The 12658-nt window shown below is 36.0% G+C and overlaps 1 protein-coding gene across 13 annotated transcripts in view; it reads right to left on the minus strand.

The window, feature by feature from the left end:
• The window catches only part of LOC134533152 (poly(rC)-binding protein 3), a 162101-nt gene that overhangs the window by 46842 nt on the left and 102601 nt on the right, over positions 1-12658 (minus strand). For 4 of the 13 annotated variants that reach the window (XM_063370479.1, XM_063370480.1, XM_063370471.1 and 1 more), the window contains exons 5-7: positions 9409-9684; positions 8405-8686; positions 533-623 (exon numbers count right to left, since the gene is read on the minus strand). In XM_063370479.1, coding sequence (XP_063226549.1) covers positions 533-623; positions 8405-8686; positions 9409-9684 — 649 coding nt within the window. Of the gene's footprint in view, positions 1-532; positions 627-8404; positions 8687-9408; positions 9685-12658 lie in introns of all 13 variants that reach the window. The other 9 variants (XM_063370478.1, XM_063370469.1, XM_063370468.1 and 6 more) reach the window with 3 other exon arrangements.

Here is a 12658-nt window from a genome sequence, read left to right on the forward strand (position 1 = left end):
AAAACCTAATTGTTACAAAGTGCCAAAATTATGGTCCCTTCAGGTTTGTATTAATGAGGTTGGACTTCAGTAATTAATTATGTTTAGTAGTGTTTGTAATTATATAAGTTTACATGTAAAACCACTAAACTCAAACAAATACAACAAATAATCCAAAAAAGAACATAATGAAATTAACATTAAAATTATTTCTTCTCATTTGATATTCACCAACTTACCTAATCTTATTTCGGTTTAACACCAAAGGAGATAATTCAGCATCAAAACTACAGAACGGGAATATGAAATCATCGTGAGCTCAAGTTCTTGTATAAAAATATGCTGTCTACGTATTTTGGTTGCATCTTAATTATGACATACGAGTTTACCTTTTTGTTTTTATTTTTTGTCAGAGCATGTCTTTCTAAAACAATTTTTTTTTTTTGCCTCTCTCTAGAACTGCAATTTTAAGCCCTTTAACATAGTTCTTGTACAGTACATCTGGATGTGCGACTACACCTCTAGGCTGGACGACGCGCTGCACAGTACTGACCTGCAGGGTTGAGGCCCCCGGAGTTCCCCGCCGTGAGTCCTCCCAGGCCGAGAGCTGCCAAGCCAGCTAATGGAGAACTGCCCATCCCCATCTTCTGGAAGCATTGCCTGCATTGTGTCCATGCTCCGCACCACCCGCCCTGCCAACTTGCACTGACATCTCGCTTCCACCCCCAGCCACGCCACCCGGCCGTTCCGTTCACAAGCACGTTAGCGACTTCAACTGCATTTGTGGCGTCCAACATCGACAAGTCTGAAGACCAGTTCTGTTGGTCATAGGGAGGGGCAAACTGCAAATATGTCCAATATTTTTTTGAGAATAAAGCTATGCTACTGGATTTTCAGGTTGTACCTCACCAGAAGACTTTGGAACCGGAGCAAGCACTTCTTGCCACTACTTCATCAGAGCTGCTTTAGCAACTGAGCATATTACCAAGTCATATATAAATCTAAAGGTTTATATATGTATTTTGTAATTTATTCCAGAAAGTAAGTACGCATTACATATTAGTCTTGGTTTTCTAGAAAATTTCAAACATATTGGTTTTAATAATGAATTGTGTAGACTAAACAACCGATGCTGGTTGCATTGCACACTGAAAATAATTAATACACATAAGGTTAGGTTTTAAAAACCAAAATCTTAAAATAATACTTCTTTTTTTCCCTCTTCAATTCTTCTAGTTATAAAAAGATTTCATCAAAAAGAAAAAAAAATCTCAATTAAAATCCTATTTAGAACACTTTCCTAAATCCTGATGGAAAACATTGTTTATAAATTTATTTCAGTTGTATTTACCTAAACTCCCAAAGGAAAAGGTTTATTTTCCATGAACATTTTGTTAATATAAAATAGAATGATTGTAAGCAAATACATTTAATTTTGAATAGTTCTTACTGCAGTAAGGCAGGGATATTAACAGGCCAGGTTATCTGGCTTGCAAAAGAGCTAATTTGTCAACAAGGTGGGAACAGTGTGTATTATAATAGAAGATGGTGTCAGGAGTTTTAAACAATTATTGCAGCTTTAACAGGGCAATGTTAGCAAACTAATATTTTGGGGTGGATAACATTTAATTACTGTATGGTTAAAGGTGTGGTGATAAACAGGGAAAGCACTGACTTAGTTTTCACAATTGTTTCAAACAATGCAAATGGAAAATGTTTACTTTTGCTCACCATTCAAACGGAGTAAGTGGATATGATTTCAAAGATACTCAATCGCATCTAACCTACTAGGAAAATCAGAAGAAGCATAGGTCAAAATGTTGCTTAGCTGCATGGGACCACATGCTGGAATCATTTGTTTTGAAAGAAGAGCTAACAAAAAACATGTGATACTATAAAAGGTCAGTATGACTCATTCTTTCAATCAACCAAAGTAATTTTAACAAAGACAGGTGAAGCCAATGGCAAATTCATTAATGACGTATTTAAGCTAGCATAGACGTGTGTAACAGATTACCAAAGTCACTACAGATGAATAGTGCATTGACAAATGAACAGTGAAGAAAATCTGACAACTTTAAAAACAACAACAAGCAGTGCTGAGATTTCTAATGATGCAATTTGAAACAGTAAAACGGATTATTATCTGCACTCACGAGAAATTGCAGGGCAAAATCAGACAGAAATTCATGAAAACAAGGAGTAGGCCTAGTCATCACTTTGAACAAACTTCCAAACCATTAACCTCTTCCATATAATACTCAACTAGTTGTCAGTTGTGCCTAAATCTTTTACTTGTGCCATCATACATTAACTTTCAGAGTGAACTTTTTTTTTGTAGCCAGCAGTGCACAAAATGCAGCATAACGTATGGTTTCGATGCCCAGCAGATAAGGTCAAATAAAAAAGTTCACTCAAAGTTAATGGTTTATGGCACAAGTAAAAGATTTAGACACAACTGACAACTAGTTGAGTATTATATGGAAGAGGTTAATGGTTTGGAAGTTCGTTCAAAGTGATGGTTTCTCCAGTTATGTGTTGGAAGAGTGAGGATTAAAATTAAGTGTAGACACTAAAGCAGATATCACTGTCATTGGAAAAGTGAACATCCAGGAACAGAACGGAAAAAAAAACAAAACTTGTTTGGCGCAGGTAACAGACCAAAAAACATATGTGGGTGAAGGTCAAAAAATTCCATTTCTAGGAAGATTGGCTCTACGTACTTTGAAAACCATTACTGCAAATGGCAACACAGTATTTCAGGAAGTTAAGGAAAATGGAGTGAGTAAAGTTATCAATAGATTTAAAAAGATGTTTACAGGATAAGTGAAACTTAGAAATAATATTAAAAAGTTTATATGAGAGCCACAAGCCCTGTGTGATTGCTTCATTAAGACGAGTTACCTAGCACCTTAGAGAAAAGCTTAGAAGAATGTGTAATAACATCCATTGAAAAACTCAACAGAATAGTGTGCACCAATGGTAACGGTGTCAAAAACAAATGGTTTTGTCAAAAATTGCATTGATTGTACAGAATTGAATAAGTTCGTACATCAAAAAAGTCTTCAGCTTCTACCATGGATGAATCGCCACAGGAAAAGCAAAAGGGTTCACCAAACCGGATACTACAAAAGGATTTTGGCAAGTGCCTCTGGCAAAGAACATTCATCAAACCATTTGGAAGATGATTTATCAGAATGCCTGTCATTTGGTATAAGTTCAGGGCCAGAGCACATTACCAATGCAGATTGCAAGAAATGCCATAGGAATGAAAGGTTGTTGGTGTTGTCACGTAGATGATGTTCTTGTCTATGAACTACACCAACACAATTAGCATTTAGAGTTAGTACTCAGAAAGTTACAAGGACTTTGAGAAGCAATCGGCCAAATTGAGTGTTTATATATTTTCTGGTGCCTTATGGAATCATATGAAGGACTTGTAGTTTCAACGTGAGGAGAATAAATTACCCAAAGTCATTTAAACTCTTGCTCTGAAAATAACCATTAATAGTTTTGAGAGAATCAACAGTAATTAATAGAACTTTACACCCCACTACCTGCAACCTCCGATGGAATATTCAAGTGTTTTCTGTGCAAGGAACGATTGTCGTCTTAGCTGGGCATGATTGTGACTTGTCACCAAGTGGCAAATGAGAAATGGGTACCAATGGTAGCATTTTTGAGAACTAAAATATGAGACAAGTTACATGATACAGACTAAAACATTTCAATTTCAACTTAGTGACATGTAAAAGTGGTCCAAAAGTGACTACTGTAGATCATTTATTAAAAAATTAATAAATTGTAGAAGAAATTACAGCTAGCTAATAAGTTTTTTTTTCCTGTAAGGTTGCTTTCAAAAATCTGAAATTACCATTAAGACAAAAGATATTTTAATTTTAAAAAGAGTTTACAATCACTGAAATGTCAGTTACCCCAAGCTGATGAAATTCATGATTATGACCCATTAATTTGCACAACTTACTAATATTTCCCCATACCTCAGCATAGGTAATGTCATCTCCAAACCGTGGCAATGATGATACAATTATTTTAATTGCAATGCTTTGAACTTATTATCTAATCTTTTATGATGATTTAACTACGTGTGCAGATGTCAGTGCAAGTTAACAGTAGCAAAAAGTACACAAAACAGCCTTACTAAGTTTGATAGCTTCTGGCAGTAAAAAGGAATATGATGCATAATCCCATCAGCCCCCCCACAATTCACCAAACTAGAATTTATCCAACACATTCACTACACAATTCTTAAAAATCAACAATAATGTAAATGTCCACACTTAAGGAAACATATGTGAAAAAATAACAATTATTATTGAGAGAGAGTTTTCTATCATACATAACAACTACACATTTATTTTTAAAAATTTTAATACTTACCACAATTTACCGAATACAGTAAGACTGTGACCAGTACAAAAACACTTAAAAGAAATTTACGAGTATTTGAAAATGTTTACTCTAACAAGATTTTGAATGTGATAACTCTAGTGCACTATGTACTTTTATTACACAAGCACACATTTGTAAATCATATCCCCCCCCCTCCCTGATGTTTAAGTTATTTACTTATGTTTGCACTTCTGTAATATTATTTTAAAAACATTCAAGCCATTAGCATCTCACTTCTTAAGATTTAAGAAACCACTGCTGAAATGTTTTTGTAAAATGTGTTAACAAGGAGCTGCAGCTTATATTTCAATAATATTGATGAATTTATAGTTATGTAATATATTACTCACACCTTATGTCAAATTACTAACTTAAGTAGTAATGCATTAGTACCGTATTCAATTTAAACCCGTAATATTTGTAAATGTCTGAGTTTCACAAATCTGAAAGATCTAAAAAATTTTATCTTTAGGGGTGGAAGTTCTTTCTTGTATTTTCATGATTATTTTATTGTATAGGAACTACAAAAATCGTGGTCACTACAAAATGTCAGGATCAATTTTGCCTGTATTTTCCAGGTTTCCTCAACATAAAAATGGGAAAATTCCAGTCATTTTCAAGACAAACTGCAGCTAATTGAACCTTTTGGCACAGACTCCAATCAGTAAAACAGTAATGAATATTTATGGTTTCATTTAACTCCTGTTTATTACGTTAAAGAAGGTGCTGGTGGAAATCTCAGACCCACCTTTACTCTAATAACAATATCAAGCAACTCCTAAGTGTAACCAAATAAAAATAATATTAACACACTGCAACCAACAACTCTGAAAATGTGTAGTTTATACACTAAAACATTTAAACTGCAACCAATATGATAGGTCAATGATCATGGTTGGACGAACAACTGCTTGGGTGTGTGTGAATACCAAAAGATTGGAGAAAAGAGACACTTGAAACTTACCAAGAGTTGCAAGAAACTAAATGCTTAACAAAAGATTTGGTAAACATAATGGTATGTATGAAATATACTTGCATTGTGTAAACTGAAACATTCTAAATGGATGAAAACACACAACAAACGGGGTAGAAAAACACTATCAAATAACTTTTGTTGTGAAAAAATTTGTATAAAACAATTTTATAAGGGGCAATAGAAGAGACAAGATTTTATGGTTCTAGTTCTTCGGCCAATTTAATTTTCAAAACAGGAGATATTGGTGTGTGTATGTTTCAATTTCGCAGTTATGATGTAAACCAACACATTTTTAGAATAAAATAATTTGTTTAATGCTTGTATTGGTCAGAATTAGTTTGAATAATAAATATAAATTAGTATGATATGAAAATGAATAAATAAGATCAGTTCCATCTTTTCCATAAGGGCACATAAGGCACAAGCCCAGGGCCCCAAAATCCTGGAAGAATCCATTATCATTAACTTAAGTCCAATTCTCACAACAGTAATCACTTCACTTTGATTTGTATAAAGCTAACCATAATAAACATAAAGTCAATAAATAAAAGTATAAATGTACTGATGTTATCAATCACATTTTTTTTTTACTTTCTAATAGTGCCTCGAATTCTGTGTGCCCAAGGGCTCCTGTGTGGCCTAAGATGGCCCTGAGTAAGGTTAGGTTAAGTTTTTACTATCCATACATTTTGGTACAAACTTCATGCTGAATAAATAACATTCATGAATTAAATACTTTAAAAGATTACATTTTTGTGATATGAGAGGTTTGGTTAAAATACTGGTTAATTTTGTTATTTTAGTTGCATTTTGGTGCTATATAAAGTCTATTAACTGGGATTTTTGTTGTTTTTTTTTTGTGGTGCATTGACATTCTCTTCGATGTTATTGCAATTCACAGGAAAATCTTGTCCCTAGACATTAGGCTAAATACAATGTTGCTAAATCATTGCCTTATGCTCATATGGCAAAAAAAATAAACAGATGTCCCAACAAAACATAACAAAACAAACTGGGAGGAAAACATTGACACCTAAAATCAATACTCGGTATAGTCAGCCATTGTGCATACATTTGTTGAGGAAATGACTACAAGGTGACAAAGGATAAGAGTAAACACTAGCATACTCAACACCACAAAAAATATTTTGAGGAAGGAAATACTATTAGGTAAGTTGTTTAACATCCAAGCACATACTGCAGGAATCATTAAAAAGTTTAACCAACTAATTATTTTATTCCAATTATCAGATTACCACAAGCATAAATATAAAAAAAATATATATGCACAAAAATTGTAGCACTACCTAATTATGGAAATATTTACAAACCTGAAACAATGTGCATGGATATATTAAACCACTGTTTTAAACAATACTAATGCCAAAACAGCAAAATGTCACGAGATACACGACTGTGGAAAAAAACGGGTCACAGCAAAAGTGTGGACACTTACATGTTCTATTGGTTTCATTTAAGTATCTAAACACTAGTGAAATCACATACTCAAGCAGTATTGGGGAACGCCCCGTTGGGTACCTGTGCCACTCTCCCCTCTGTGCAGGTAAAAAAAATTAATTTAGCTAGCAACTCTTCAACCATTACGCACAATTTCACGATCTGCAATTACAACAGTGTTTGTGTGTAATTGCCACCAGAACATTACATGTGGTGCAACACATTGTCATTAAAAGCCATGCATAACTTTGTTTTTTGTAAGATCCTTGCTCAATTTTATGCTTCCATTACACTTTCCTCTTCTTGTCTGCTGCAACAAGGAAGCCTTTTACGTCATAGCTTTTCACACACCCTGAGCGTTAGCGCTGCCTTCAGGGAAAATGTGTGCATGAAGAAACCTTGCTTCCAAATACAAGTGAGAAAACCCCAATGACAGAAGCAATACAAGAAAGAAAGCAACAAAGCTACAAAACAATGCCCACAACCCAGTCAGTTAGACTACAATGTTTGCCCAACGAAAAAAAAAAGCACTTTAAATATTTGAAATCACTGTGAATTACCCTCCAAATTAAAGAATGATAAGTACATCAACAATACAAATGGTTAATTGAATGTAAATTAAAAATGATAATTTGAGTATCTACACATAACTGTAAATTTCAAATTTCAAACAAAAAAGTGTTTACGAGTCTTTCAAAATGCCATTCTATTGAACAGACGAAAGTAGTTAATAATAATTTCTACATAATTTATTGAACAATTTACAAAATTGAGTTATTAATTCTTGAATGTACAGCTAAAAACTTTAATACTGTACACAATTTAGGAAACAATGAATATTGGGGACAGGGGAAAATAATATTTCCATTAGATTTTGCCAACGCAGTTTGAAAGACAGACTGACATTCACATAAACTACATGTAAGGCACAGTAATTAGTAAAAGGACAAGGACAAAGTGCTTTTCACCAACAAACAAAGGAAGCTGAGCTGCTAAAATGCAAAAGTTGTTAATTTTTTTTTTATGTTTGCTTAAATGTATATCAATTGCATAGCAAAATAAATTATATTCAGCAAATCATCACACAGCACCTCAAATGAAGGGTACTTACTATACAATCAATTCAGCAATGAAGGATATGAGGTGAAATGCTTCAAATGATGTGTTCACCTTCCTGTGTTTAAGCCAAAACAAGTGAGATAACTAACAAGCAATAGACCACTAAAGCCACGGGATCCAAACCATAAAGTACAACATGCACACGCACTATCTACAAGGATGACAGTTAATTGCTGGAGTTACAAAAAAATGGAAGTTGCGAACCACTTTGTGTTAACAAACAATGGGCTATGGCAATTACTGAGAGCAGACTATTTGACGAAGTACAGAACTAAAGGCTGTGTGAGCAGCAGAGTAGCTCTTCGTTCGCTACTCATACCACGGCAATTGCCACTTCCCACTCGGTGGAAAGGCGGAAAAGAAAAGCGAGAAGGGGGACAACGAGAACAGAACACAAACGTGTGTACGTGACGGCAAGGGCGGAGGAGCGGAGTGGGGGGAACGCACCCAAAGACTTACATCGACAGCCAAATGTGCTGGTGGCAGGGCGGCCTGCAAATGTCCGTTCTTCAGCAGCGGGTCTGCGAGCCCGGTATGTAGGAGCGGGGAGGGGGGCAGGCCCAACGGGGGGTGTCCGGCAACTGGTGCCAAACCAGGGAACAAGGGCATAGTACTTACGTCGGCGTGGGCTGGCACGGCATAGTTACCCTGGATGGTATAAGCCTGGCCGCCAGCTAGGATCACAGGGCCAGCCACTTGGGGTTTGGGGCGGTAGGGAATCGTGGCACCTTTAGGAGGGGACTGCAACACAAAGCACACCAACACATCACACTTGTATATTGATAGCATCCACTCACAAAAATACTTGCACCTGCTCTGCACCCAACAACATATTATTATTTAGTTTGTGTGATAAGTTTCAAATCATTATTAAACAAAAAAGAAGTGCATGCATAAGTAACTGATGAAATACAATTTACTCTCTTACTATATAAAGTCCCTTTACTCCATTTATATTTTATAATTAGGACATACAAACATTTCTCATAACTTTGCATGTGTTCAATTACATGGGAAAATAAAAGGAAATCCATTTTAACTGGAGCTGGACAGGATAGAAAATTTTGGTTTACGGAAACCATGTAGGTTCTCCGAGAGCTTATTTTTTAGTTTGAAGCTAAGATTATTAAAAATGATTTTTATCAAATACTTTGGAATAACCATTTAAAAGGGAAATAGGTCCAAAATTAGGTACATATAAGCCTTTCAAACAGTAACTTAAATTTTTATTTTGAAAGTGATTGCCTGCAGAATGATTCCAAAACTTTTAAGTATTTCTGCCAAAGTATCCGAGTGGCCTGGGATATATAATATTTCAAATACAAATGGTAGCCAGCAAAACGGCACTGAAGTCCCAAACATATAATTTTTAGTTTTCAAATTATCTACGAATTGCCAACATCAGGATACACCACTCATGCTGTACAAATGACCCAAAAACCAGGTGCCAAAGTAAATCCTACCTCAAGCATGACGCAGCAGATGTGGTAAATGCACTGAGTGATAGCTTCGCTAGTTCCAGAGATAGTGACCGCTCGCTCCGTGGAGTTGGGCAGCATCTCCGACGCCACCTGTATCGAGGCTCCGGTCACTTCCCGTATCTCCTTGATCTTGGAGCCTCCTTTGCCAATGAGCGAGCCACACTGTGATGCCGGTACGATAAGGCGCAGGGTGATAGGAGTGCGGGGCAGACCAGACCCATTTGACGCACCCTGTATGTCCTGGAACTTGGAACACCACTAGGGGTTCAAACAACATATGTATTAGATTCAGTGGCTACCTAGGGGCACATGCTACAAACAAATGAAAAACTCAAAACAAAACCACAAAATTTCACACTATAAAAGAAATGTAAAGCAAATGATCTAAGGACTTCATAAAATTTATCTGTGATTTACCATGCTCTAATTTGTATGATTGTAAAAATTAAAATGCTTTCTCTCAAATTTAAGAGAACAAATTTGCAGTAAATATCTCAAAACCTTAAAAAAACATGCGCCACTAACAAACTTGTGCACTAGTGAGCACTCGTACCATAACAACACTTAATAGCACAAACGTGTTCTATCCTCTGCACCCTGTGGTGGAAACCTCACTTCCGCCTCATTTGAGCTGAGCAATATAATTGGTTGTGTGACTTGAATGGCTAACATTAACATACTTTTCACAATTTAATCTGGTAGTCTGAACTACGTTTCCCAACTCCTACTCACTAAAGTAACTACATTCATGCATCTCAATTATTGTCTCTAAATGTTTGCTTGTCTTTGTGGATTCAGTACATGTTATCCATTTGAGTTGTGATCTGGGCCTCGATCCTGAAATTCGCTAGCCTCGTCTTGTCGTGACTCCCGCTCACAACAACCCGTCTTCCAACAATTTCCCCATTCTCAAATTACAAAAAACATGGATTATAATGACAATAAATATGAAAGTGCATCTATGAATGTGTATCTACAGATGCCTACTCCCCCCCCACACACGCACACACCACATCCTTTCCCCGACTTCCCCTCCACTGCCTGGATGGCTGGAGGAAGCGAGACAGCTCTGGGTTCCCTTGCACTGTGGCCTAGACCTGCCGAGGGACAAGTTTACATTTTCATTCTTTTCAACAATCCTTTTCACGTATCGAGGATCTTAAAGACATTTGCTGTAATAAGTTGTTGTAGTTAATATTTTTACAATAGATTCATTCGTAGTGCATGTGTGTTTACTGTTGGTGCAAGGAAAGTAGACCGCTGAGCTGATTCCCCAGTTTGACCTGAGTTTCAGGTACAATCAGAATACATGAAGATAGCCAGGCCACGAGTTTCCGAGTATGAAGCGGACAACTTGTAGCATTGCAAAATGGGTCATAAGAATATTAAGAATAAATTTGAGGTGAAGGATATTTTTTTTTGTTGATATAGAAAACAGTTCAGATATGTTAAGAATTGTTATTAATTACTTTGGTTAAATTTCATGTGAAAGCCTTAAAATACTTATTTCCTTGAGATACTTAATTATGAATTTGAGGGTTAACTCTAATTCATAATAATTAATGTTGATATTTGATAATTAATGTCAGTAATTGTTTTGTTTAAAGCAGTATATATTATAATTTTACAGGACATCATTTTTAAACAAAAGTTTTTATATGAATTTCAACTTTGTTTACTAAATTTTTAACATTGTATTTGAATTTTTTGGGTAATTTTATATTCTATTGGATATTGCTAGTGTAATATTTTGAGAATAGTCTGGAAAGTACAGAAGGGAGAGCGGACAGGCGCGACACTCTGGCGCCAGAAAGCTATTTTTCACTTTGTAAATGCGTGTTTGGGATTTACGCGTCACGTTGTACGCACAGCTGTAGCGACCGTCTGGAAGGGTCTCTGGAGGCTACCACTAGCCAGCCAATCAGGGCGAGTCCTGGCGTGGTGTGATGCGCTCGGCCGAAATTCCTTATTTGGGCATGTTGATGAATGCTGTACTGTGATTGGTCGGTTGGCCCACGGGGTTGCTTCCCTTGTCTTCACCTATACAAGGGAGGTAATCTCGTCTACCAACTCAGTTGTTGCTCGATTGTCGTCCAGTCCGGTCGCGTCGTCGGCAACTCGCACAATATTATGGAGTTGCACTAAGGGACAATTTAACGCCTAGGGGCTGGGGCCAGGCCGTAATTTTTTAAACTAAGTTCATTTTTTTTTCGGAATAATGTATTAGAAATTTAGGCCCTAGGCGTCGGCAACGGCCCAACTTCGCGGGACTTCGGTCAGTGCGCGACCGTACCTTGAGTTACATCGCTAACCAAGGGACAGTAATAAATTCTATTTTTTTGTGAGCGACAAGACTCAACGACCATCAACAGAAAAATGTCTGGTATGGTATGTATTTGGACCTCATCCTATCAAAATTCAAAGACGTCGTTAAAATTTGAATAAGTAAAGACAAAAACTGTACAAGTAACGAAGTTTTTCTAATTAAATTCATTTGTAAAATTGTGTATTGAAGCCATGTAACGATGAGAAAAAACATTTTTTTTAAAGAAATAAACAAAGATAATTTAATAAACTCTTTTATTTCCAAATAAAGCAGAACCTCAGGAACATTGTTTGTTTTGTATTGTTACGTTTCTATGTGTGGTTAGCCGGGCAAAAAACATACAACGTAACAAACTGATAATGAATGGCAGCATTTAAGAGACAAATGAAGAAGTACGCTAACTCAAAAAAGTAGAGTGGTAGTTTGAGAAAAAAAAATTCTACTAAAATAATGTATTTGAATAACAAATTCTGAATCCAATTAAAAAGGAATTTTATCTGTAGGGTAACCGACGGTTTCCTTGTTTCCAATGAATATTCGCCTCTCATCAAAATAACATAGCATAAAACAGAGATAACAAAAAGTTACAGCATCTACATGAAATGCAAATTAATTTATGTGCTTAAATCAGGCCACAAAGTCAAGGCTTAAAAATGGTAATATTACATCAATTAAAGAAAGATAGTTTTATTTCTCATCAATAGTGAGGTCTTAACAACACACACACACAACTCTAATTATGAAGACAGGAATGAATCAGCTATGACCTTTAGTAAGATCCATACTAGCATTTGCCTTGAGTAATTTCGAGAAACTATTGAAAACTAAACTCAGCATGGCCAGACCAGGATTTGAACAAGGGAGTTCTGACTTAGTGTCCCGAGTGTTACCACTGCACTGTATGAA

The sequence above is a fragment of the Bacillus rossius genome, chromosome 6, assembly GCF_032445375.1.
Source record: "Bacillus rossius redtenbacheri isolate Brsri chromosome 6, Brsri_v3, whole genome shotgun sequence".
In the NCBI taxonomy this organism is placed as follows: domain Eukaryota; kingdom Metazoa; phylum Arthropoda; class Insecta; order Phasmatodea; family Bacillidae; genus Bacillus; species Bacillus rossius.